Genomic DNA, 27862 nt, shown 5'->3' on the forward strand with positions numbered 1-27862 from the left:
ATGTTATTACAAGCTCTTGCCCATTGACCAAGTTTCTGCCAGTCTGATTAAAACTTAGCTCCCACAGTTGTGGTGTATGGTGCACTCATGGGTGAATGGGAAGTGATCAGAGCAACCTGATTTTGTTGTTCATCACCCCTGCTGTCATTCAGAAATGAGCTAAGAAAAACCTAATAAATTAGAAGTACAGACTGTCTCCATTTTTCAAACTCACAGCTAATCTTCTATTGCATACAGACATAGGAACCCAATTTAGAGACTCAAAATTTTGATACCTGTGTCCAGCTGTGACAGCAGAGAAAGTCAGAGGCTGGCTGAGCCACGTCACAGCCCACAGTCATTTTTACGTGTAAGGTTCCTGCTCATTCTGTGTTTTGTACTGCAAAAGTTCTTCTCACCAACATAACAAGCAGCCCCAATAAAATCAGTTTCTTCAAGGATCTTTTTAAACATTAATATTAATCCTAACTGCAGTGCTAATGTCTGTATGGGACCTGGGCAGAGTTGTGACAACCTTATTTTAATGGTACTTCAGAGATTTCCAAATTAGAATACAGGAAACAGGAAGTGGAAATAAATGAAACAAAGCCAAATGAAAGGATAAATGGAAAAAAATATTTTAATAGACATTTGCCTATTCCTTAAACATTCATTCAATCAACACTTCCTGTGATTTTTAATAGCATGGCTCTGTCTGCTCTTTTACACTTGACTTTGTCCGGAAAGGAGCTGATTTTTTTGAAGATTATGTTCATAGTTGAAAGGGTTTAGCTAGATGGTAGTAGCTGCATGCCGAGAGCCTCCTGCAATGCTTTTAAGATGTAAAGAGATGTACTAAGTCTTTTGGGTCATTCCCATGTACAGTAGCTCATTGGCTCATGCATCACTGGTTCTCACTACTTCTCCACAACCTTCTTCTATGACTTCAGCTTCCTTTGGTGGTGTTTTTAAGCAACTTTTTCTATCAAGTCAGATGGATACTGGTTTAATACATGATAGCCCCCGTTCGTAATGCTGAATTTGCTTTCGCTTTCTCCCTTATCATTGGGCCTTCCTTCTCATTTAATCTCTGCCCCAGTTACTGCTGCAGCCTTTGGGATGTAAGACAACATTTCTGTGTTTTTTTCTTCATCAGTACACCATCTCCGTTCACATCTTGACTGAAGATACTGTTTCTCATAATTTCTTACTGCTTTTGCTGTGGCTTTTTTTGGCTGTTCTATCACAAAACAGAGGAAAACACAGTGGAATAGATTTGTATGGTGAGTGCAGTGTTTTACAAGAACACCAGCTTCTATTGCCAAAGGTGTATTACAGGTGACTTTCTGTCCTGTTTAGCATGCTACAGCTCCCAGTCTTGAGACGTCAGATCCATATGTTTCAGTGATTCAAATATGGGCAGAAGGAAATACCTGCCTTTACATAGTTGGATGTTTGTCAAAAGTATTAAGAGGACTATGAAAAGTAAAATATAAACTAACATATTTTAATTCATGAAAAAGATTGCAATGCTGTGCAATCAAAAGATAAAGAACATTTAAAATACAAAACTGCTGATTTGATGATAACTACAAATGGTATGGAACATCCAATGTATTAGATTTTTTGTGTGGTTCATCAGTGTCCAACCCTTGGTATCACTAATACTTACCTGGAAAATTATTCTTCTCCCATTTACACTGCTGTAATGTTAAAGTAACTCTTTTTCAGTCATGACATCAGAGGATTATTTGCATATTCCCATCGGTGTAACTGTGAATGCAGTCCTACCCTGTGTACACAAACCAACCTTTGTAGGTGTCACCTGTTAAAAGAGTAAGGTTATACTTCTCTAATGGCTTGCCTTTTTCCCATACTTCACACCCCTTTGAACAGCTGTACTGGAAGCAAATGGAAACCCTATTAAACAGAAGAGTAACCACATAGTGTAATTTAAACAAAAGCCAATTTAAGTAACTCTTGTGTTAATGCATGCAAAAAACAGTGTTCTGAGGCATGCAGCACTTGAAAGAACAGGACCCTAAGTGTGTTGAGAGATTACTCTGCCTGCCTGTTACCATATTTAAAAGTCTTTCTGAAATCAGCATGTCTCTTGTGTCACAAGTTAAAAATATTTTCCATATTATACTTAGTTGATTGAGTTTTAATAGAATATTTATTTTGTGGAGAATAAATTTAGTTCTTACTAGGACTTTGTCTTTAATATTAACAATCCACTCCTGTGTGTTGTATTGATCTCTGTTGAAATTTGATGTTGCTGTTTTCTGAGAAATTTTACAAATGAGAACTAATGTAGGAGGTAAAGTTTACCCATAGACTCTTAGAGTAAGTGTCAGGTGGAAAAATGGGGTAGCTGTAAGAAAAATGAAAACATAATTTATCCAATAAATCACCAAACAGGAAAGGAACATTACATATTAGAAATCCTTTCAGATGATACTAAAATATGTGTGACTTGGAGAAGACCACAGAGACTTTAATCGAAGGCTGCTGTACAATAGAGTGAAACTGCTGATTCAATATATTGAGAATAAATTCACCAGCAGTACCATAAAATTTACGACTCAGTCTTGTCTTCTGATTCCCCAGAGGATATCACTGTGCATCCTAAAAAGAAGATCAGACCTGCAATGCTAACGATGAATTGAGTGGGCCTAATTCTGATTTTGTTTATGTGGAAGTCAAAGGACTTATGTTCATGCAAGTTAAGAGTTAAGAATATGGCCCAGAACATTTTTGCGCTTAGTTTGTTGACATCAGAAAACACAGGTGTATTTCTGGAGTAATTCAAGAGAACAAAACAGCTCTAGTACCAAAATTGCTACACAAACTACATAGCTTTATCTGATTTTTTAAAACTTCTAGACCCAATTATGCATAAACTTATGCTGCACTAACATCAGTAGAGATACTCACAGGAGCAGGATTTTGAAGGTCGGTTCTATGGGTCCAGTCCTGAAGAAGGCACATCCTTCTTCACCCTGTGAAACAAATGCTGAGAAGAAGAATTAATTTTCCTCTTCCCTTATGTTTGCATTTGCTCTGACAGGGAAGAAGCACTGCATTGTAAGCAAAATTTTCAGTTGGGACTAAAAAGAAATCCTTTTCTTATTTTCAGTTAAAAAAAAAAACCACCCAAAAAAGAACATAAGAAAAACACATTTATAATTCATCGGAAATAATGCTGACTGCAAAATACTGTCATTTTCATGCAGTTTGCACAGAGATAAATGTGAGGAAAAGAAAAAAAAAATAGGAGTGTTATATGTTGCTTTTGACGCACTATATAATATATATATATTTATATATACACACAAAGTTTATTGTAACAGCCCTTTCATCTGATGTTTGAAGAACTGAGATTTGTCATTTACCTTCTCCTTAATAGAGGGGAATACTGTCTAAATGGAGTCCACAGATCCATAAAAGAAGAGAGGTCTTACTTTTGAGTAGGATCACCATCTGCTGCTTGCCCATACTCCCTTCAGCAATCTGAGGACCCTAGACTTACGCACCTTGTGTTATATTCCTGCAAGAAGACAGGATGAGTGTGAACTGTTGCTCAAGGCTGCTTTTTATTAAAGTACTTTGACTCAGTGGAAGATTAGCACTGAAACTGATAAATGGCTGGTCACTGCTGCTTTGATCCCTCTTTCACAGTGATCTTACACATAGGTGTCCAGGGACATGCAAGGGGAGAAGCTGTTGCAAAGCCATCGCTCTTCCCATGTGCATTTGCTAAGCAGAAAACACCACAGGCCATTCAGAGGCATCACATGTGCACTGCTTCACATTTTGGAAGGGTAAAGGTGTGGGGATTTTCAAACGTATAATGTTGCTTTGTGCTATGAATTCCTTATCTATGTCCTGTGAAAAACTGAAAAGTGGCTTGACGTTCCAAACACTAATAGTTTCATGAGCAGGGAGTTAATGAAGCGTTTTCATCTTTCTCTCTTCCTCTCTCTCGGTTCTCTGCAGTTGAATAAAGGGTAAGCATATTAGCCTTTCTTTCAGCATGGTACCCAGCAGTTACTTTCCTCTATCTGGATACTGATTCACGCAAGGCATATAGGAATTTAACGTCTTGGATAGATGAACTCCCTGTTGAAATAAGCAGACTGGTGGATTCAGAAGTTATTGAAGGAAGAGGTATATGCACACACACACACATACACGGGCACACACCAAGTAAAATTGCACCTTTATAACAGCCTCTTTACATGCTCTAAAGGAGCAGGCAAAGGCACACACTGAAGTATTTCTATATTTCCTTTTAGTTTTAAATCACGAAAAAGTGTAAAATGCTACCAAACTTGGACAGGCAATAGGACAGTTGTCTAACCCAACATGGGCTTGTAAAGATCACTCCCTGCCTTTACCTAGAAATTTAATATAACACACTGGTTTCTAGTAAAGAGCTGGAACAATCATAGTTAATATTAAATCATTTTTTCTTGAACTTTGTAGCATTTTATTACTGAGGTTATAGGCAGTAATCACATTTTATTCGGGCATTCACTGAGTCTGAAAGTGATGTGCATTTACTTTTAAAACCGCATTGGCTGTTACATGCTGCTTTTTGACAGCAACCTTGCACAGGACATTTCCCACTGTTAGCAGCAACCCATCTGGAGAGCCCAAATCCTTCTCTACCTATGTAACAATTTGGAAACCATGCATGCGTTCAGGAGTAACAATTAGCCTCTGGAGTGCATTTGTCTTATAAAACTTTTATTTGGGGTGATTTGCTTCACTATAGCATAAGAAAATGGAGTAACAACTCAAGCTATATGTCTGCAATGACTTGTGAGTGATCTCCTAACTACATTTGAAAGAAAGTTCAACCATCCCTTGAACCTGTATGCTTCAGGCTGAGCAATTCAGACAGATGTTTAATCACTTCATATTCAGTAGGAAATGGCTATTCAATGGCCGTAGAATTTAAAAGTGGCACTATGAGGTGAATGCTTCATGTTACTTCTATATTGGCATTCCCTTTTAGAAATATAAGTAAAAACAATTCAGCTGAATCCAACATGGTTTTATCACATAAATTGCAATCATCGTATTTTAATTTTTTAATCATTAGATACCCTTTTAAATTTTTAGTGGCAGAAAAGCCCAAATCTATAGTGCAAGTTGATGCAAATGGAAAGAGATGAAAAAGGATTCTCCAACTTCTCAGAAAGGGAGGTGTAGACTGGGTAAAAGGTGAGTGCATTGTTTAACTGAATCTGCAGCAATAATTATAAGGAAAATATTTAACTTAGAGCAACACAAAAAAAACCATGACCCTGAAACTTTTAACAGGTAGTTCATCAAACGTCAGGATGAAAACACCTCTTCAGAAGAAAAATTGTAATAAATCTGCAGTTGTTGGTTACAGTATGCTAAATATTGTGAAACACTTTCCTAAAAGAAAGACACAGTGTGGTTTTGATAAGATTAAGGTGCATTTCAGCAAAGCATACACATTATTCTTCATTTTACTGTTTGGCAATTTCAGTGTTCTTCTTCAGAGAAAACAAAAGCTTACAATGATTAACGTTCTGTGCTGTGGGAAGCATACACTCTAGAACAATGCTACTCTTGTGTTGCACCAGCCTTCCTCATCTATAACATCAGCACAAATAGTTTTTCAACTGAGTAACCAGCATTTCTGAGATAAGTCCTTCCTTTAACTACAATTGATAATGCGTGATTGTGTATTGCAGTGTCAACAGAGGCCTCAACGAGCCTGACAGACTTCCACTGAGTCCTGTACCAATAGCTCAGGACCCAGCTGAGTGGGAGTCTGGGGTGTAGCAGACAAATGTGACACTCCCATCCCCAACCTCAGACCATCTTTTTGTCCCGCCAAGAGATAGTGTGTCACCACAGTGCTCAGGGTTAGACTCTTCAAATTGAGAGTCTATTTCCTCCACCTCTGGAAATACTCTATGTGGCTTGCATTATATCAGTAAGACAAATTACGCAAACTAACAGTGGCATCTAAATGTATTCTCATGTGTGCCTGTTTTCTAATCTTTATTAGCAGAGGACTCAGAAAAGTGATTTAAAGTCACTTTACAATTCTAGGTGGCAGTGGAGGAACTCAGGCATGCCACCAGGGAATTCTGTGTTCAACCTGAATTCAGATATTAAATAGTATGAAGTTCACTGTGCAGATAAGCAATACCACGTGAATCTTTCACAGTGGACACAAAGAAACGTCACAGTTCCACCAGGCTCCATGGTTCTATTAAAGCCCCAGGAAAAAGGTCAATGGACTTGTTTGTCTCTCTCTTTTCACAAATCTGATTTTTTTTAAGTTTTAAATGGGGAACGCTATTTTGTAATGAAATTGAAGAGTGTAGGGAGCATAGTGACCCTCCCACTGCGCTGTGACCCACCTTCATCCATTCCTGTCCCAAGACACATGAACTCCTCTCGACCCAGCCATACAGCAGTTCTGCTCCGGTACTTTACTGAGAAGAGCTGGGATGGCCAATGGCTGGGACAACAAGAGGAGTGTGCGGGCTGTAGCAACTAGGATGTCCAAGTAGTGATTCCCTCCTGGGGTGGGAGAGAAAGAGAGAGCAAGCATGCCAAAAGTTTCTTTCACAGAGATCACAATACTGAAATATTGTCAATTAATACTGATACTGTGCATGTTTCTACCATGATGTCACTGAAGATATGTTTCCAGATCAACACGGGAAGGACAAAATCTTAAAACCTTTTCAGAATATAGTGCATTGCATCCTGCCATCTGCCTGTACACAAAACACCTGTCAGTGGATATCGCACAGGCAAACTGACTGTGCAGTGTCTTGTTCACCATGTCTACCTGTGTCCTGGTTTCGGCTGGGATAGAGTTAATTGTCTTCCTAGTAGCTGGTGCAGTGCTATGTTTTGAGTTCAGTATGCAAAGGATGTTGATAACACACTGATGTTTTCAGTTGTTGCTCAGTAGTGTTTAGACTAAAGTCAAGGATTTTTCAGCTTCTCAAGCCCAGCCAGCGAGAAAGCTGGAGAGGCACAAGAAGTTGGCACAGGACACAGCCAGGGCAGCTGACCCAAAGTGGCCAACAGGGTATTCCATACCGTGTGATGTCACATCTAGTATAGGAACTGGGGAGTGGGGGTGGGGAATCACCGCTGGGGGACTAGCTGGGTGCCGGTCGGGCGGGTGGTGAGCAATTGCACTGCGCATCATTTGTACATTCCAATCCTTTCATTATTGCTGTTGTCATTTTATTAGTGTTATCATTATCATTATTAGTTTCTTCTTTTCTTTTCTATTAAACCATTCTTATCTCAACCCACAAGTTTTACTTCTTTTCCCGATTTTCTCCCCCATCCCACTGGGTGGGGGGGGAGTGAGTGAGCGGCTGTGTGGTGCTTAGTTGCTGACTGGGGTTAAACCATGAGAACCTGTTTATCTATTAGCATTCCAGATGCTGGGAGACCCTTTTTGCATAACTAGTTACTCTCTTATGTTAGTTTATTCTGGCTATCTTGGTAGTTAGTAGGCAGCACAGTGGGATGGTGCTGAGTGGTTGTGGCAATGACCATTTGTCTTCCAGCTTGCAACTTGGGGAATATGCTACAAGTAGTCCAAACAGCATGAGATACAAGGTTATGGATGACTCCAAATTCTGACATGCTTCCTTGTCCTCACTGTAAGCACAGGTAAACAGGATTTTGGTATAGGAAATAGGATTTAGCTATTGCCATGTGTTAATGCTGTCAGAAAGCTACTCCTTGCTCCACCTTTGTATCCAGACTGTTTGAGAGAGCAGACAGTGCACATGCCCTCTTTCACCTCTGGGACTTCTCCTGCCAGTGCTGGCAACAACCGGCATCGTCTGCTTCTCTAACACAAAGTACTTGCTCCTTCTCTGCCCCAGCAGCATCATTTACTGTCACACAAACCCTTTAAGTCTGCATCTCATCCAATCTCATCATCCTCACCTTCAAGGTTTTACCCGACATCCAACTTCCCTTATATCTTCTCTCACCGCACTGCCTCCTCATTCCCCTCCTCTAAAGCCTCGTCCTAAGCACTCTCTTTGCTTCCCCTGTCACTTAGCAGCAGTTTTACAAGTGTGATGTTTTACTCCTTTCATACTTGTAACATTATTACTGTATCATGCCACCCTGCATGCAAAAATGATCTCCTATTTCTTTTGAGTCACACACCCTCTATTAGCTTCCTCCACATCTTTCCTTAAAAGCCATTTCTTCAGCAACAATTTCCAGTTACGCTATCCCCACTGGTATGTCTTCATCTGAATGCCACTGGCCAGAGAGGACCTAAATGTAAGCATCTGGGCACAGTATTCACTCATGTTTTTGCCTGAGGCTAGGTAGCTGTTAAATGGATATAATTTGATAACTTGCTTGGGTAAGACATGAGTTACATTATCCTTGTGTCAATGTTCTCTTATGGCAGGGAGGAGCTGCAAATTTGGGGAGTGTTCTTGCAGCAGCCAGTTGTTGGCCATATGATGTTCAATTTTTGTTTATAAGCATTCCCAGTAGTTGGGACAAAGCACACTTTTTTCTTCTTGTTGAAACATTGATAACACTCTTAAAGATATCCACAAACTGAAGAACCTCAACGCTTAGCCAGTAGTACAAGTTTACGAGCTTGTTTCTAATTTAGTGTATACCATGATTGAAAATGATGTTGATTATAAGGAAGTCCCAGACTGGAGCTAAGTTATCCTAGTGACAGAATCTTTTCTTTTCACCTGCTTACCCTGTTAATGGCGGACTAGCATGCTTTGGCTTTGGAGTCAGAAGACTGAAGTCCACAAGGTGCTTTTTCTGCAGAGGACCTTCCTTTTCAGAACTCACTCTCCACTTTGGCCATGAAAACTTAAGCTTCTTTGCCTTCAGGATCAGTTTAAGGCACGTACTTGTTTTGGTGAAATGCTGATTTTTTCACTTTGCCAGATAATAGGCTTCTGCAACTCATTTATTGACATGCCACGGAAACACAAAGGTGCTTGTGTTCTGGCTGAAGTTACACACATCATAAAGTTTACCAGCTCATTCTAACAAAAGAAGTGATGTGTTACCGGTTTTGGTCAATGTGATCTATATTGTTTTCTATTTTTCATTTCAAATGCATTAGAAGAGATAAAGTATGTGTTTTTTCCTCATATGCATGCCTTTCAGAAGTAGGCTGGAATTGATCACTTGCCCTGCATTTTAGTAATCCATGACCCTCCTTAAAGTCATCTCTTTTTCTTCCTAGTGCAAACTGGGAAGCATTCTGCTGCCCCACCAGCTTTCTTAAAATGGCAAAAGTAGCTGGATCTAATAGTTTTCTGAAGGCAATACTGTGTTTCAGATGTGTATCGTGCTTTGTATGCTATCCATTTTGTAGACTTTCACTGATTAAATTACAGTGAATATGGAGGAGCAGATTTTGTGAACCACTAGCAGATGTTAGCTGTTGCTAGTTTTATGAATCTTGTAGAACAGCAGGAACAGCCTATGTGCAAAACATTTTTTTGTGATTTTGCCATCTCATACTGTTCTCACAGCAATGGCTCGGTAATGATATGATAAAGCTTGGGAGGTAAGCTTTGATTGCAGACTAGCTGCTGTTGGGGCCTTCAGAAAGCCAGACCTGTAAAGTGTAGTTTGTTTTCAAAAGCCTGTGGCTGAGACAGATGGGTTAGCTGGGAATATGTCATTTATAATATAATCAAATGCTTGACCTCTTATTCAGGTATTAGTTGTTATGACATGGATGCTGAACGTTTAAACTGTTTCACAGTTTGTTTCGTTCAGATGTAAGCTGCGATAGCTTTGTGTGAAATGCTAATTTTGGATGAAATTATCATGTTAGCATGATTTATTCGATTTTTGTAACACCTTGTTGTACAGAGAGGAAAATGATCATGAAACAGTTTCACATAAAAAGCAAGAGTACTAGAATCTGTAAATTTCAAACATTTTCTTCAAATAATGCCTTATTTTAAACCTGGCCCAAGTTTTGGTAGGGAGTGTATCAATGTGGTAATTTACTGTCCTCTCTTGAGCTAACAAGTCACTTGGTTGAAATGGTTTTGTAGTCAAATACATGTTGTGGGCAGAGGAAGAGATCTTTAATTCAGAATCAACCTTGCTCTGTGATCTGAACAGAAATGAATTATCATGGGCACAGACAGCATAGGGATGGAGCAAGGCTGAGTTTGTGATAGTACTAGCTTTGCTTTGACTTAGTAATATATCCATCTACAGAGTCCACACCTCTTTCTTTCCTCCATCGCTTTTGCCAATGGATATGTAGCTTACAGGAGTCATCTAAGCACATATGTGTATTAACTGTGACTGTAGGCAGAACAGCAACTGTGATAAAGGATTATTCTTAATACTGGAAAGCCAAAGCATGCAAAATATTTGAAATATCAGAACTGAGAGTGTTTGCACAATACTATTTCAGACTTTTTTGTGTGTATGCATTAAAATCTGTTATAACAGAAATGCAGATTGAAAATAAAATAAGATTAGGACAGCCAATCTTAATACAAGCATTAACTAATTCTGCAGTTCTTGATTTTGTAACCTGAAAATACTATGTTAGCACAGATATTTGGATATAGTTTTCCCTGTTCTTTTTTTTTAAAGAGCAAAGCAGGGAGGAAAAAAAATAAAATTTAAAAATCCCAAACCAAAACAACCCCCCATGAAAATTATATCATCCTCTAGGTAAATCAGTAGTGGGGAGAACGAGCTATGCAGTTTTCCAGCACAGATACCTGCTGCAGTGATGGAGCAGGCAAAAGCAAGAACTGAGGTTCCTAGTGCAGGCTGTGCAGGAGAAGTGATCTGCTGTGCACAGATTCTTCTGCTCTTTTGTCCCCACTGGCTTTGTCCTAATTGCTCCTGTTCTCTCCTGATTTCATTTGCTTGCATAGTGCAGCAAGAGGGAATAATTTGAGATCGAAACCTAAGGGGGAGAAACTGGGACAGGAACAGTTGGGAGAAGACTGTCGGGGGGGAAAAGGGAAGTTAAGATGAATGAAGGAGGCAAACAGACTTTGACGTTTAAGATGTTAAAGTCTGAGCTATATGGCAAGTGACTGGAAAGAGGGAGACAATGCTAGGTAACTTTCACAGGTGACACTACAAAAATCTATTAATAACAAACTTTCTTCTCTACCACACAACCAGAAAACAAGCTTGAAAGAATAAAGTTCAAAAATTCATTAGGTCGTAGCTGATAAAATTTGAAAACATCTATTGCATTGTCTAATTCAGTTCATGCAAGATTGCTCCTTATAACGTGGTTTTGTGCGCATTATGAAATCTAGTTCTAAAGCAATTGAAACTTAGAACGCCTGAAAAACAATTTAAATAGTTCCATGTCTCAGAAATTCTAGGCATTTCTCTACTTTAAATATTCTTTTTGCTAATTTCTTTTTTACTTCTGCTAATTTGTAACATTTTTAATCTGTTCAGCAATTGTTATCTATGCAGGTTCTTAGAGTCCTTTTAACTGTATACGTGCTATTACCACATCTGCACCAGACACTTAATTGTAGCAAGGCTAATGTACGCATCTCTTAACTCTTTCAGGACACATGTCTGAAGTCAAAGACTTTGTTTGATTTTAGGAAGAGATCAGTAAGTTCAGTAAGAACAGGTCCAGAGGATATTGATACTTACAGTGACTTAAATTCATAGTCTGTCTTCCACTAATTTGTGAATTTTTTTCCCCCATTTCCATAGAAATCTTAATTATTTTTCAGTCTTTAAAGTAAATAAAACTGAACGCAATCCAGTCGCAATAGGAATCAGTTTAGTGATATACTTTATTGTCCTATGATATGTACATCCCATATAACATAGCACAAAAACTTCATGTAGGTTGCTTGTGCTGAGTGCCCAGTATGTTCCTTCTATTACCAAATGCAGTCAGTGATATGTCTCACTGCTCACTACTGCCTTGTGCACAGCTGTTTCTTGCCCTACCAGTGACACTTAAAGCTGCTCAGCTTCTGTTTATGAAAAAGTTTTCTTCTTTTTTCATAGTACCACAACCATGCTTAGAGGGAGTGCTTACCTCTCTCCACTTTTTCCTTTGCAAAGGACCTATCTCTGACTTGGGCTTGTTGCAGCAATAATGCTCTTGAATCTGTAGATTCCTTAATATTTCCAGAAGCTGAGGTTCAAGGATGGAGAGTATGGGAAAGTTCACATTAGCATTATTTCTGCTATTCTTGTTTTGGGTAAAAATAATATCCCATTTCCATGAGCATTTCATAAATATACTATTATTATTATTTTCCATAATAATACCATAGTTCTGCTTTCCTAGAATGTAATCAGTAGTGAATATTCTATACATTTTATGGATAAGGGTTTCGGAAGTGCCCTATTTAGTCAGCTAAGAACAGCAATTTTGTGGATGAATAATTTTTGATAGCATTTCTGTTCTCATGAAGTTAATCAGATGCTTGAAGAAGGACTGACTCCATCATGTGATGTAAGACTGACTCCCAGAGTGATGCCACCAATGTCTGTGTTTGCTTTACAGGTTGATGACCAAATGAAGTTGCTTCAGAACTGCTGGAGTGAGCTCTTAATTCTAGATCACATTTACCGGCAAGTGGTACATGGGAAAGAAGGCTCCATCCTTCTGGTTACTGGGCAACAAGTGAGTATGTGGGCTCAGAGAAGTATCAATGGCTTTTTAATAATAATTTTCAAAATAGCAGGAGTTTAACTAGGTCAGAAGCACTCCTCTGTTCTCAGAGATTCTCCACAAATAATGTAGAGAAAATGACTTGTGCACTCTGTTCCTAGTCTGCTGATTACAGGTAAACTTCTAAAAGCAGATATAATCATAAGCACTTTGTTTTGCAAATATACTTGTATACTTCAGTGATTGAAAAATAGCAGATGAGAAGTGTTTCTTGAGAAGCAGTATTTCCTTGGGGCTGAAATGGTTTCTGACAGCAACGACAATACTCCCAAACCTGATCCTTTAGGTCTAAGCAATTACAGCTTATTTTCCCTTTGGAACTGTGGTTTATTCAAAAGAATCACTAGCTGGGTCAGAAACCTAGAGAACCTGCAGCTACTACCTCAGAAATATGTTGGTTTTAGAGAAGGATGTACATGTGTGAGAAACTGGGCAGCTGAGACATCTAATCCCAGGAAAATTGTTCAGTCCATAGGCTATAAATGCAGATATTGTCTCAGGAGCTGTCTCAGGGTATGCACCCTGCAGTTTCTGTACAGCTTTCCAAGGGTTAATTTTCTTCAGGTGTCAGATGCATAGGTCTCCCAAAATGCAAGAGCAATAATGTGACAAATATTAGGAAAACTGTGAGAAAACCCAAAGGAAATGGAAAGTTTTGTCTCCCTCGTACTTTCCAAAGCACAAAGAACTTGACAATAAAATAAGAACCTTATTCTTAAGATTCTTAATCTGGTTTAAACAGAAAAAAAAAAAAAAAAAAAATCACAGTAGCAAAGAGAAGCAAAGTGTACCTGAACATTATGTTCCTGATTCAAAGTGAAAACAAATGATGGCCTATTGGTATACAAGTAGCTGCAAATTGAACTGCCTCAATTCATATGTGTGGGGAAGAGCACCTTTTTCCAAGATACATCATTTGTATCTGCATATTGTGGAATTTGCTTATACCTTTAGTTATAATTTTAAAACTGTAGCCATTTCTTAACACTAAGAACAAGTGTTTATAAAAATCAGAAGGAGAAATAACTGTTTGCATTTATGATTAAAAGGTGTACAGTAGAAGGGAGAAATGATTGACTTGTCCAAGAAAAGAAGTGGGAAAATTCAAATTCTAGCTATGGAACTGACTCCTGCACCTTTGTGGAAAGTCACTAACCTGAGATAAAGTTGTACTCCCTAATTATATGAGCAAAAATTAGTTGCATTACTCTTGATTTATATTGGTGCTATTGAGAAAATAATTGATCCTCTTTCCATTTCATCATCTGCAAAACATGGACAATTTTACTGGCGATTCTTTTATTTACCACAGAGGGTGCTTGCTTATTCCTTTGTTTATAAAGCTCTAAGTATATTGACAGCTTTCTGTTCCAGAGAGAACTGCTAAATTAGTGTCTCATTTGTTATGTGATTAGCTAGTTTTTAAAGGTACTGAGTGCCTAAGTCCCACTGAAATCATTAGAGACATCTAAATACCCTTAAATTCTAGCAATTGTCCCCATTTTCCCACAGTAATAATTCTTACCTCATTAGCCACTTTTATCTTTTCTTGCAAAAAAACCCCAGCTGTATATGAACTCAAGGCAAAGCACAGCGTTTCATCACTGTTAGACAACAGGTAGCGAGATGCTCATTAAATATACTGCTGACAAATCATCAGCTGGTTTTGGAAGTTGTATATTTCCAGGCAGAATTATAGTCTCTGGCTAAATTAAAACCTGGCTAAATTGGACTGATCGCATCCGTCTTTGCCCCAGGTTTGTCAAATAGGTTTAATACATCCTCTTTTCAATGTAATTTCACATTCCTATGCCAAAGTTTGTCCTTTTGAAATCGGTGCAAGCACCCCCAGAGTCTCCCGTCATCTTCTGTACATTCCTCTTTGCACTTAGGCTGCTTGGAGATCAAGGAGCCATATTACAAGAACAGCAAACAAGAACACTACAGTCAGTCCCTTCCTTATGGATGGACTCCTTTCCATTTCATGCTTGCTAACAGCTGGAAAACATACTCTCATGTATGCACCACAGTTTCTCCTTGAGAAACAGGGAGACACCAGACCTGAAGTAAATATGCACTCTCCGGCTGCTGTTTTTGAAACTGGAACAAGTCTGAAATCTACATGTAATCTACTGTATTGTCCTGATTTCATTCAGCTCTGGTCACTGTCATCCTAGATTAAAAGTCAGATTGCTTACAGAGTGGGCACAGCTGCACTGACTGCGCCTGCTCTCGCTGGGCTGTGCGTTGCACGCGTGCTCACGGAAAGACTGCTGGTAGTTGAGGTATTGCAGAATTGCCACTACTATGCCAGTACATGAGTTGTATGCAATTTGTCATTCAAAAGCATATACTTTAAAATATCATCCATTTAAATGATTTTCATGGGTGAAAATCATTCATTGAAGAACCTCTTTATTTAGAAGGACAAAGCTGGGTGAGCTAAACAGAAGGTTTAAAATATCTAGAATTGCCAGAGCCACAAATCTTAAAAGCACAGAATAATCCAGGCTGGAAGGGATTTTAAGGAGTCTCTAGTCCAACCCCTTGCTCAAACGAGGTTTCTCAGGGCTTTGTCCAGTTGGGCTTTGAAAACCCCCAAGGATGGAAACTGCACAACCTCCCTACGCAGCCAGCACCACTGCCTGACAATCTTCATGGGGAGAAAGTTTTTCCTTAGTTCTGGTCTAAATCTCTTTTTTTTCAACTTATACCCCATGCTGGTCACTCTGCTCCTCCTTGAGCTCTGCTGCACAGCACAGAGCCTGGGAAGACCTTGTTAGTAAAGACTGAGGCAAAGCAGCACTGAGTACCTCAGTCTGGTCTGTGTTTGCTGCCACTGCGTTTGCTTCAGCTGCTGAATACTGCCTTTTTGCATTGTAGCTCAGTTGTGAGTTACTTGTTTAGCCAAGCTGATCCAATACAACTGCTTCTTTTCATGTCAAGATGGACCATATTGGCAGCATCGACTCAGTTTGTTGTCATTCTAAGACACAACATGAGTTCAAATGTATTTATGAAAGGACAATTATGACTGTGTCTGTCTCCTCTGTATTAACTGTAAAATAATTCTGGAAAGCCACACTTCTAGACCCAGGCATTATGAGTCTTTGCTATTGTACTACATGCTGCATACTTTCTGGTTGCTGCCCTGATCCTTTCAGTTTCTCCAGTAGAGAAAGGGAAATAACCGTGCCACCATCTCATAAAAATTAATTGATTAAGGTGTGGAAAGCACTCTGACATTTTTGATGAAAAGTGCTGTAGAAGTTTTTATTTACTGCTACCAGCAAAGCACTATGAGCAAAATTACAGTCAATCATCTGGCTTTCAAAGATATTAACTTTAAACTGAGGACCTGAGCTAGATAGCCTACTTTATTACCTGAGAGATCATGATTATTGTCACAAGCTAGCAAATTTAAGACCTCAGAAGCCTCACTCCTTGCTTTCCTTAATATATCCCTCCATAAAAGCTACTCATAAACACAGTCCTTTTTACAATCACAATCACAATCAAGGGGGAAGCTGTAAGGGGGGAACTTATCACCACTTAATTAGAACATACCTGCTTCCTCCACTTAGGCTGCACAGCCTCTGTTCCTCAGACACAAAAGTCAAACTTCATCCAGCTCTCCAGGGCCACACTGCTGTCAGTTCTATACTAGGTATCTAAAATGGGCTAGTGGTTAGAAGCACACTCGATAATTTTCAAATGCATTGGCTCAAAACCCATTACCTTAGGGCATTCCTATCACATTTCCATACATCTGCATTTCCCTCAAGCCACTGGCTTATGAGTTTTACCCAGTGTCAATCCACTGTTCCCACTTTGATGGGGAAAAAGTGCAGTCAGCAACAAAGTAGTAAGCATTGGCCCTTGCACAAAAACAGACTTTTATTTTGTTATTTGTTGGAGTTTCATAAATGAAGCTCTTTTGTGTGTATGTGTTTCAAGAAAGCACTTTTTTCAGATCATTACAATTCCTCAGCAGTTCCTTAGAAACAAGTTCCTCCCTATGCTGCACACTTCATTTTCTGCACTAAGTACTGCCCCTCAGCAGTAGCAATTACCATTTCAAAAGGAAATAAAGTAGCACAAATGCATTTTACAACTCTCCAAATTTCATAATAGAAAACAGCTAAGGAGTGATTTGCAATGTGGTGGTTTATTGTAAATCATTGCCAATATGCTCTCCACATGCCAAGTTTCGTAGGCTTGCCATGTGGCATGTAATTTTAACAGACCATTTCTAATTACAGGACTTTAATTCCTCCAACTTGAGCACTTTCCTTTGTATCTTCCACACCAGCAATACGCTGCCAGCTTCCAAGATCCAGCACACACAAGGCAGATACTAAAGCTCTGTACAGAATATCATTGTTCTTGCATTTTCACGCAGCAGTCAACACACGAATTGTAGCCTTGGCTGCCCAGACACAAGCTGCTCATTTTGTTCATACCTACACTCTACTTGTTGCCAAATATTCCCTCTGCTGAGTTTGGTCAAAGCCTTTCAGATTAAAAAGGCTGTCCAAAACCGTGCCTAAATCTGAGATTTTTTTGAGATTGTTGAAACTACCGATTTAGTTAAAGTCATCACACAAATACATCTTTCCACCTGGATTTGTATTCTAAAGCATAGCACCAGGGAAGAGCATGAGAGATAACCAAGATCTTGACAGTGTTGTGTTTTGAAGCAAATAAAAATTTAACTTCAATTTAGAACAGACTTTTGTGGCTTGAACCTCTGGCTAGATGGGATATTTTGTAGATCTTTCAGATGTATGTTATTGAAAGGTGGTGATGTGTGGCCTGGGGCATTTTCTGTGGCAATGTCATCTCCGTTAGACTTACCCACTTGCAAAGAAGGCTTCTACTCTCCCAATGTTGCTGTATTTGCTGAGGCCTTTGGAGAATCTGTTTGTCTAGGAAACAGACTTGCAAGTTTAAGGTAAGATCACCTTGCCACTGAAAAGGTTCTCGAGAGACAGCTGAACTTTCAGACTGTGGGCTACAGATGACTGTATCACAAAGAAAGATCACACTTGCAGAAGTATCACTGTTGTACAAAAAGTTACAAGAGTGTTAGAGGAAGGAGTGTCTCCAAAGGACAAGAGAAAGGAGCTGGCAAAAAAAAAGTAGATAAGGGAACAGGCTTTTTTGTTCATCCTAAGAAATGGCTAAAAACACATAGACTAGTCGTAGGTATAGAATAATGCTAATGAATATCTAACGGAAAGCTATTACTTATGTTCTTGGAAATTAGTAATTTTTATTTTTTTATATATATATTATTTTTCCATTAGATTCGTAATTTCAGTCAGTGAGGCTTCATAGTTGTAGCTGGCAGAAAAGAGGTATTGGCATTGGGGGGCCAAACCTAAAAGTCCTTCCTTACATAGGCAAACACACAGAGGATTCGATTCAAGGTGGATAGAAAGGAGGTCAAGCAATCATTATTTTGCTCTTCAGTGTAGTATTTGTACTCTCATATCCAGGCTTGCACAGTTCCTCACTCTAGTGGTCTCTGCCTAAAGGAAAAGGAAACAAGGTTGTGCTAGTTGTTAAAAGTGCCTCACATCTTACGAAGATATTATGCTAGCTGCTTTTAGGGTCTGAACTAGATGTTCTCCATTAAACTAGGTAAAACACATCAAAATTAAGTTATAATCATGAAGTGCCCACTTCAGGTTTGTCCAAATATTCATTAAACATTTTGAGCCTTCCAAGTAGCTGTGGACACACCTGTGAACAAACTGATCCCAATTTACATTCGCTTTGCTATGTTGCCATGAAACCATAGTAGCACTATGATTTTAAGTCTAAAATTCCAGTTCCAGTTAAAAGTCATGGAGAGGACACCCAACATGAATCCTTGCATGCCAGAACTGTTCCATTTCCCACATTCTAACTGTTGTATTCATAGGAAACACATTTCTTTTGTATTCTGTACACTTTGCTCCCATAAAGAGAACAAAAGCTATTTGCCTGGAGTCTGGCAGCATTTCTTTAAGGCTCCTAGTCCTCCATACAAGTCCTATACTAGTGAACTAATTTCTCCATATAAATTCATATGAAGTCCCATATTTGATTTTAAGCTTGCCCAACATGAGAGACAAGTTGCTCAGAGACCCAACTTGAAGAAAGCACCGCATCAGTCTGTCCCAACCGCCTATTGGAGTAGTGATACTGATGGGATTCAAAGTGAGCATATCCAGTCTTCCATTGATGGGAAAGGATTTGAAATAGTAAAGTAGAAATTTGTGTAAGATAAGAGGGTAATAAGGGGAAATGAACTCACATGGTTAAAAGCTCCTGAAGAAACAGTCTGAGTTAGCACAGCCCTTGTGATGTTACCTAAACATACACAAAAAATTTCCAGTGACAGTCTGTCTTCTGATGAAGTTTATGGATATTCAAACTCAGCAGTGATTCCATATCATCTCATCTCTATATAAAAAACACAAAGTGCATTGCAACACTTTGATAAAGAAATGGATCCTATTGTACTCTAGGTTAGCTATGTCCTGCACATTACTGTAACGTCTTCATACTAATAATTTGAAGAACCCAGTAGTCACCATTACTAGAGTGGAAAATTTAGTGGTAGCAATTGGAACAGCTATCTGCATGAAACGTAACAACACTTTTATTATTATGTGTTTTGTAACATAAATATATCTACTATAAATGAATCTATACATGATCAACTACAGGGCATAGAATTTTTCCGGTCTTGATGTACAAGTTTTTCTGAAACTAAGTTAGACAAAGTAAATGCAGTACTTTGGAGTGTTATCGTTTGCATATTATAGCTAATTAGCAAGCACAATAACATCATCCTAGGGGAAAGGTCCACTGGCAACTTAATTCATTATCTTCTATTATTGTGTATCACGTTAAAATGACAAGCATCTTATGCTGTATAAGTCATCACAATTTTAATTAATCCAAACCTGATATGAGCGTATCAGCTGGTTTTGTCTGTGCCGAGTCCTCCTCAATTTTTGTACATAGGCGCCTCTTCAAAGTGGTTTTCTATGTTCAATTGCTTAGAAACATAACACAAACACTGTTTTAAATGTTTTTAATGAAAGTAATAATTATATGAAAATCTCAAAAGGAGTTTATAACCACCGTAGTTGCCACCGAAATATATATTTCAGGAAACAGTGGTAATTATGGTTGTGATAGTAAATTTACTTACTTGCTACATACTGTGCTGAATGCAGGCTTCTGAGAGAAAGGCTCATCCACCCACATAGCCATACACTGGAGTCAACTCACAGGCCCTCAGCAGGGTCAGGCTTCAAAACCCAGGGCAGACCGCTGCGGGCCACTCCCCAGGCTTTCGGTGCAGTTTGTAACCGAGGAGGGAGTGGTGTGGGAGCAGCCCCCCAGCAGCAGCAGCCAGCCGTGCTGGCCAGGGTTGCACAGAGCAGAGCGGAGCGGGACGGTCCCTTTGCTGCACAAAGGCACCCGCTGCCTCCTTTGCCTCTGTGCCCCAAACACACAGTGATCTAATTTACTAAATTAAATACGAAACCAATCTTTCACTAACTTGAACTACCGTAGTCTGCTAGAACGTTTGTTCATTATACAGGTACTGTATACAGCCACGGCAGGGGCTTTATTCCGTACTTGCGCAATTCCTGTTCTGGCTGAAAGGAGTGGCATTCAGTGATAGCCGGCACCTGGTAACAGCCATCAACAAGTAAAATCACCTGGTAACAGCCATCAACAAGTAAAATCACTCTACTCCTCGTGCCTCTGTACCGCCCTGCCCTGTCGCAGAGCCCACAGCCTCATCTGCCCAGCCCCTACCTCTGCCAACGCAGGGAGCAGGGAAGGCCAGCAGCAAACTAGGAGGTAACTGTAAGAGGTAGCGTTGAGAAATGCTGAGGAGAGAGGTATGACATGAATGCTGCCTGTCCAAGGAACTTAGGAACATTTTTCGACTTGGGATTCTCAGCTGGAAGTTCCCTCCCAGTTAAGCACCAAGCAAATCCTTTCTCTCCAAATCAAGCCAAAGGTCCCCCTCTTTCTGCCCAATGCTCATGATCAGAAGATATCCTCAAGACGTGCCAGATTTACCTGAAGAAACTTGATACTTCTCACCTTCAGAAAGATACCCCAATTGCCAGGCGATAGCCTTATTTATTTCATGCACTCTTTAGACTGGAGATTTGACCCTGGATTTCCCCCACCGCAGTGGCTCCAGCCACTGGTCTGCTGAAGAAATCCTGCCTTTGGCATTTTTGCTGCCTTAGGTGGATGAAAGCCACATGGTCCATAAATCTAAGAAGAGCTGTATAATGAGCTGGACACACAGTTATTTACCATTGTCATGACTTGGGTAGTCCTGGCCAGGCCTCGAGGCATTTTGGCACCCAAAGGGCTGGTGGAAGGTGGAACTGTGAGGACTTCAAGCACAAAGTTAGGTGGCAGCAGAGCAGAGGTTTTGAGTATCTAATTTTAGATTTAGGCACTTCAGTGAGCAAATGGTATACTACAGCACAGCCCCTAATACAACATATACAGTGATGTCCATGCTAACCTTAAACATGCCAGTTTAAGCACCAGAATGGCGAGAACAGGCAGCAATGTAAATTATTCAGTGCTGTTCTGTCTGCATTGCTTTGGTACCAAGCTAATCCAATTAAGCCTCTATCATTACTTCTTCATCATTACTATATCCACCATGCAAGCTAGCACTGTGTACTGGTACATGAGGAATTCACACTTATATTTGTCTGTGCAGCTGTAACTTTACGCCCATCATTTTACTTCCAAATTAGGTTATATGGAAGCTTCACCAAAGCTTCTGTTTTCAAAAATGCCAGTCAACATACCACCTTTAACATCAAAATCAACTGTGAAATGTAATACTATTAATTGGGAAGCAAGAATAATTTATTTCAGTTGTGGATTTGATTTTACCAAATTAAGTTAATGGTACAATATAAAGTAAATGCTAAGACTTCAGTAATGCAATTAAGCATTTTGCTCAAGATCCAGGCTATTTTAATCTTTGTCTTTTAAAAGCATTTTTAATCGTGAATTGGAAGGTAAAAGAATTAATACACCTTTTAGTATCAATTTCTGCATACAGGACCAAGCAAGCAGGACAGCACACTCTTTAATGTGACCACTTTTTCAGAATAGACATTAACTGAGGCTTTTTCATGCACAGTTGATTTTGTATAAACTGATTGACACCTTTGGGGGTCGTCTTTCCACTGACTCATAATTTTGCTCACTCTTGAAAAAAGCCTTCTGCACACCCAGTATTCTCTAGTTAAAGCTGAAAATTCAACTCATCATATTTACACAATAAAAAAAAAAAATCCATTCTGCCTTGTTTTTAATTGCAAATTCTACTCAAGGGACCAATTCTCCTGCTTAGGAGGCAGCCCTGTGCCTTCTACTAGAGAAGCAACTGCAGTCAATTATGGTAATGAAATGTCAATAAATATAAAAATTTAATACAGCCTGCTCTTGGTGAGTGGCAGAGGAGGACTTGCCTCCCAGACAAATTTGCTGGTGCTGCAAATATTAAATGCACCTGAAAGAGTAGCAGGTTGCCTGAGAGCTCTCCAGTAGAGGGATAGTGGGAGATCCAGGCATCTACTGGGTTTTTCCATTATGGCATAATCGCTGCACTAAGGCCACTGATATTCTTGACATCCAGACATCTTAACTTCTTATTATGAAGTGAATAGCATATTTCCCCCACAAACTGGAACCTCAGTGAGGGATTTTGAGCTTTTTTTCCTCCCTTAACAATTACAAAAGGGAAATTAAGTTGTGAAAGTTGATTTTTATATGTGACCAGTTTCTCAATATGAAGTAGTTGAATCATGTCACTATATTAAACTGCCCTTCACGTAAAAAGTATTTGAGGTATGTTACTTTATTTTTTCTTATTATTTCTATAATATAGTATATATACTTATACTTCTATAATAAAGCATATATACTTATATATAAAGAAATACATGTAAGTGTATATACAGAAAGAAAGAGAAATAACAGATGAAGTAGAAAGTAGTTCATGAAAGATGATTTGGCTGGGACTTCCAAAGACCAGATCCTAGTTTTGTCACAGATTTCTTTGGCCCTGACTAAGTGATTTAATGTCACTACGTCAGTTTTCCCAGGTGTAAAAGAGAGCAATAAAACCTACGTCACAGGATACCCTCACAGCATACTTAAGCATAATCCATTGACTTAATTGAAACGTAAGCACAACTTTAAATGCTTTACAGAGTTGGAGCAGTGTTATTCTTAACATCCATACAAAAAGTGTAACTTCATTTCTCTTGTACAGTTGCCTTCAGTCAATATCTTGGGTGCACTAAGAGTACATATAAATAAAATGTCTTATTAAAAGTCAGTAACCAATTGATTACATTAAGGTCATCACTAGGAAAAGTTATTTTTAATTCCTTTCAGTCATCTTTCTATCTTTCCTGGCTGAAATTTTGTCAGATTTAAAGTCTTTCAGGTTTTTTTCTTGCTTTAACTGTTGTTTATACTTGAGCAAAATCAATTCAATAGTTTTAAAATAAAAAAACATATTTCAAAATACATGTTCCTTAACAGTTTTTTAAAAAACAGATCTTAAGGGATCAGTGCCTGGAAAAACAAAATTTTGCAGCATTGGTCTGTTTCGTCTGGTGATACCTGGCCGTTCTTTATTAACTGCTTTATTATGGGAGACCTTAAAGATGGGATTACAGCACTGATACCTTTAAATAAATCATTAACCCAAAGTGTACACTTACTGTTGTGCTTAGTTTTAGTTTAAAGCCAGACTTCACTTATGCACGCTTACATCAAGTGTGGTTAGTATTTCCCTGTTGTTATGGAAACTCCTAAAAAAAGAAAGGTGTTGGTAATATTAGAGCAGCCAGGCAAGAAAAGAATTGTTTTAAAATGTCTCAATAACCCATTTAGGTCTCAGCCAGTTGGCCAGGAGGAGTTCAACACAGGAGCAAGCAACACACCTGGCCATTTTCATGGGACAGTGGCACTTGCAGGGGATGTGTAACACACTCTGATGAAAACCGGGCTGAGCTGAAGGCATTTCGGCTGACGCAGTTGCACCCTGCTCCATGCTGCTGTCGCCGTGCTGGAGCTGCCGAGCCTCACAGCCTCCAGCCCGGTCTCAGAGCCAGCTCACCGCGGCTCCAGCCCCTACACTTCACCTCCGCATCACGGCATTCCCGTAGGCTGCAGTACCCGAGCACTTTTCCACTGCTCACCATCCTATCACAAAACGCGCAAAAGTTAACAGTGCACATCTTCAGAGTGGCAGAGGCTGGTATGGCCATCTGCATGGAAACGTCCCCTTAATGGGACTGGTATTAGCCAGGAAAAAGTTACAGTGTGCAAGCAGTGGGGAGGTTGCCCGAGATTCAAGATCACCCAGGGGTGTGTCAGCTATGAAAGGCTTTAAGTATACTTTGCTTGTGAATATTACCTTTTTTTTAATATGGTGTATTAATTCCAGCTTTCTGCTGGCTCTCTATATACAAGTGTCACTTCGGAAAGCTCATAGACATGTCAGCCTCCCCCGAGAACAAAGGGGCATCACAAGGGCAGCAGACCCCCCAGAGCAGTCCAGCTTTTTTCTATGTCCCAGAGAAAGTAGTTTTGTGCCCTGCGGTTGCTGCTCGGGAAAATGCAAGTGCAGCCGGCCTGTGTCACACACCTGCCTACTCCTCCTTCACTAGCGGTGGAGGACTCACCAGAACAAGTCCGTTGGAACCAAGTCCAACAAATACCAGGATTTTGTGTAGCTAAGGAGAACAGAAACCACCCACAAAATACCTCTCTTTCCTGTGGGAATACACTGACGTTTCTGGGCTTGAATAGATGTTTCTGGTCAAGTTATGGACACTGGACCATTTCCCATGAATACCATGAATATCATTGTGTCCCTCTGGACTAATACACCCTGTGTAGGCACAAAGCTCACTTCATCAGTCTTTCTTCGCAGGATCATAAAATTACAATAAGAACAAGAGACACCAAATGAATAAAACAAACTGATACAGGGACAGGGGAACAGCTACCAGTGTCATAAGCAGTTGCCATATATAAAGCTTCTAAAAAAGCTAATACAGACAAACCAGCATTCACATTGATGTGACATACCATTAAGATACATAGTTTAATGATATTTTCAATATATACCATTGTCCTAAAATAGGTTTATATATAAAATCATCTTGACTTGATCACATCATTAAATTGAGAATGATTCTTTTATCCAGGAGTATCCCAGTTGTATGTGATTGCTTGAAATGTCCTAAAGTGGTTCTGCAGGTGCGACAACCAGACAGAAATACCATTCTCTTTTACAGGTGGATTATTCCATAATAGCATCCCAAGCTGGAGCCACCCTCAACAATCTTATGAGCCATGCACAAGAACTAGTAGCAAAGCTTCGTTCCCTGCAGTTTGATCTACGAGAATTTGTATGTCTCAAATTCCTGGTGCTGTTTAGTTTAGGTAGGTACACTCTACTCTTCATGCTTAATAGTGTTATTATTTTTTTCTAAAAACATTGAAAATATTTTGCTTTCCTTGATTTTTTCCCCCAAAACATGATTTTTAAATATATTTAATGAGGTTCACAGTAATCTGAGGATTATTTTTTAATTATCACTTGCAGGAAATTATGTATATGGATTAAAAGTGGGTTTCTATGCAAATTACTCCTAAAACCTATGGAATTTAATGGAGTATTACAAGCTTTCTGTATTTCTCTATGTGATTTCTGAATATTCCAGAACAAGGATAAAATTCTATTAGAAATTCTAGAGAAGAGTGGAAAATACAGATTGCCATGTTTTTCTATGATATTGAATATAGTTATGTAAAGCAGATGGAGTGGGGATATGGTTAAAATATCGCTCTTTTTCAAAGGCATCTGTGGTAAGTATAAACAATCTTCTTTGCATATGATGGCTGTCACATCGTAACCCATAAATCAGGAAAGTATCTCATAGTTTTTAAAAAGTGAAAGGAACTCTTAAAGTGCAAATTAATGATAATAGCTATATGACAGATCAGGCTAGGAAATAACCTTTAAAGGGAAGATTGTTTTGTACTAGTGGAGAGGACACAGAATGGGAAAGATACCTGTGCAAGACAAATTAGTTAAACCAGTGCCCTCCAATGAATCAGTCAAGAAAAATCACCAGTGCCAGGAATAAAAAAGGGCTTAGGGAGATGGATTCCTATTGACTTCATAGGAACAGATTTTTCTGCCTGTCCTCTGTTTCAGGTTTGCACTTTGTTGACTTAATAAAGCTGGTCTAAATAAACTTTGGCCAAGTGAATTTTTATTTACTGGCAGACAGTTGAAAGGAGAGACTTAAAAACATAAATAAGGTCAGACCCAGCCATACCTCCCATAGCCAAAACTCCTGTTTTACTCAAAAGGTATTTTGTCTACAAAGAGAGTGTACAGTTGAGCCAAGCACAACAATGAAAGAAATATCAGCAGTGGTGACGTTTAGTAATGTCTTTCTTTAATTTTCAGTTTTAAAAAAAATCTGTAAAGGAATAAAATTCTACAAATAAATTATTATAATACAATTGCAATTAGACTAAAAGGAACAGTTTGGTTGACACTGTCAAGTGTCATTTACTGTCTCAAATATGTCCCTCCATGTGGTGTTTAGAGAATTTGAACCTGCTTTGGAAAATTTTAGATGAAGCTCTCTTTAACTATAGGGAGCATAAAAGATCAACACTTCAGAGGTACAGGATACAGAACATGTAGAAAAAAATAAGAATTATTTAAAAAATTAGAATGATGCTAACAGAATTGACTGTTATGAAGTATGTACATTCTGAATCCTAGGAAGAGATGATGGATTTCCCTGGTAACTATTAACATTTTGTATTCAGGGCTTCATTCCTTTCCACGTCTTAGATTCAGAGAAGGAGAAGCAAGCCATCTGTTGCAGAAATTATGTTTTCTGAATTAATCTGATGAATAACAAGAATTCAGATTTCCTAATTCCTAATAATTAGGTTTTTCAGTCATTAGACAGTGGCACAGAAACATCTAAAGAGCCTGTAGCTTTCCTCTTGATAAAATATTTAGAAAATTCATCTCAGTTCAGTGATATTTTAAATTAGCTGAATAAGTGAAGTGCATTTGGAAAATTCTCTCATTTAGGTGGCCTTTTTGTTTGATCGCTTTCATCGGCTCTTCTAGCACTTTGCATTGATTTAAGAATCATTCTTACACCGTTAGCTCTTCTAGTCCTGCCAGGTAGTGGCTCAACTTCTGAAGCAGTTGGGCAGAAATACCTTGCAAGCTTGTACCGAGCCAGGTTATCCAGTCTTTTCTCTCATTTATGCTACCATAAAAAGAGCTAATTCTGCTGCTGTTAGGAGCCTTGTAGTCACATCACTTGTGTATAAAAGCGATGTAGCTAAGAAAGGTTCAATACCTTTGAAACCGATTAGTTCATTATTTAGCATATTGCATAATTCCATTTGCTAATAGTCAAAGCAAGATTTTATTCTGCAAAGAGTAAAATGTAACGATGTTACCACTTGACCCACAGGACTGAGGCAAATATTTAATGAGAATGATGACAAAACTGAAATGAAAAACACAGACACCCTTTCCAGCTAAGTACTTAAGTTTGTGCCCAAAAGTATGAATGAATCATCTGGCTGAAGTTAATAAGACGCCTCACATCCTAAAAGTGAGTCAGGTTTTTGAAGACATTGAACTGCCTAACAACACTGGTAGGCATTCAGCAGGGCTGTCAAAACCAGCTGAGCATCAAATTCTACGTAAATAACTGGGAGCAATTACTGTACCTAAGTATCTAGGTGCATTTGGCACATATCTACATCTCTTAGGCATCTCAACAGAAAACTGGTCATAATGCCAAAAATATATCACTTAATCAAAAAAATATTTCAAAAACCTCAGCTGGCTCTTGTTGAAAATCTGGCCCTGTAATGTTTAATGGAATAAAAAGCGCTTCAAGACATACCAGCCTTTTTACATTTCTAAGGAGGTTCATGGCACAGTGTTAACCAAACTAATAAAACCTTATGCTATTGTTCTTTAATATAGTGCTTGGTTGAAAAATAAATGTCTAATATAAA

The 27862-nt window shown here is 38.9% G+C and overlaps 1 protein-coding gene across 4 annotated transcripts in view; it reads left to right on the forward strand.

Moving 5' to 3' along the window:
- Positions 1–27862, forward strand: part of NR5A2 (nuclear receptor subfamily 5 group A member 2) — a 98751-nt gene that overhangs the window by 42908 nt on the left and 27981 nt on the right. For all 4 annotated transcript variants that reach the window (XM_041128088.1, XM_030033710.2, XM_030033712.2 and 1 more), the window contains 2 exons: positions 12542–12661; positions 25084–25231. In XM_041128088.1, the coding sequence (XP_040984022.1) occupies positions 12542–12661; positions 25084–25231 (268 nt within the window). The remainder of the gene's footprint in view (positions 1–12541; positions 12662–25083; positions 25232–27862) is intronic.

This window comes from Aquila chrysaetos, chromosome 12, assembly GCF_900496995.4.
Source record: "Aquila chrysaetos chrysaetos chromosome 12, bAquChr1.4, whole genome shotgun sequence".
NCBI lineage: Eukaryota > Metazoa > Chordata > Aves > Accipitriformes > Accipitridae > Aquila > Aquila chrysaetos.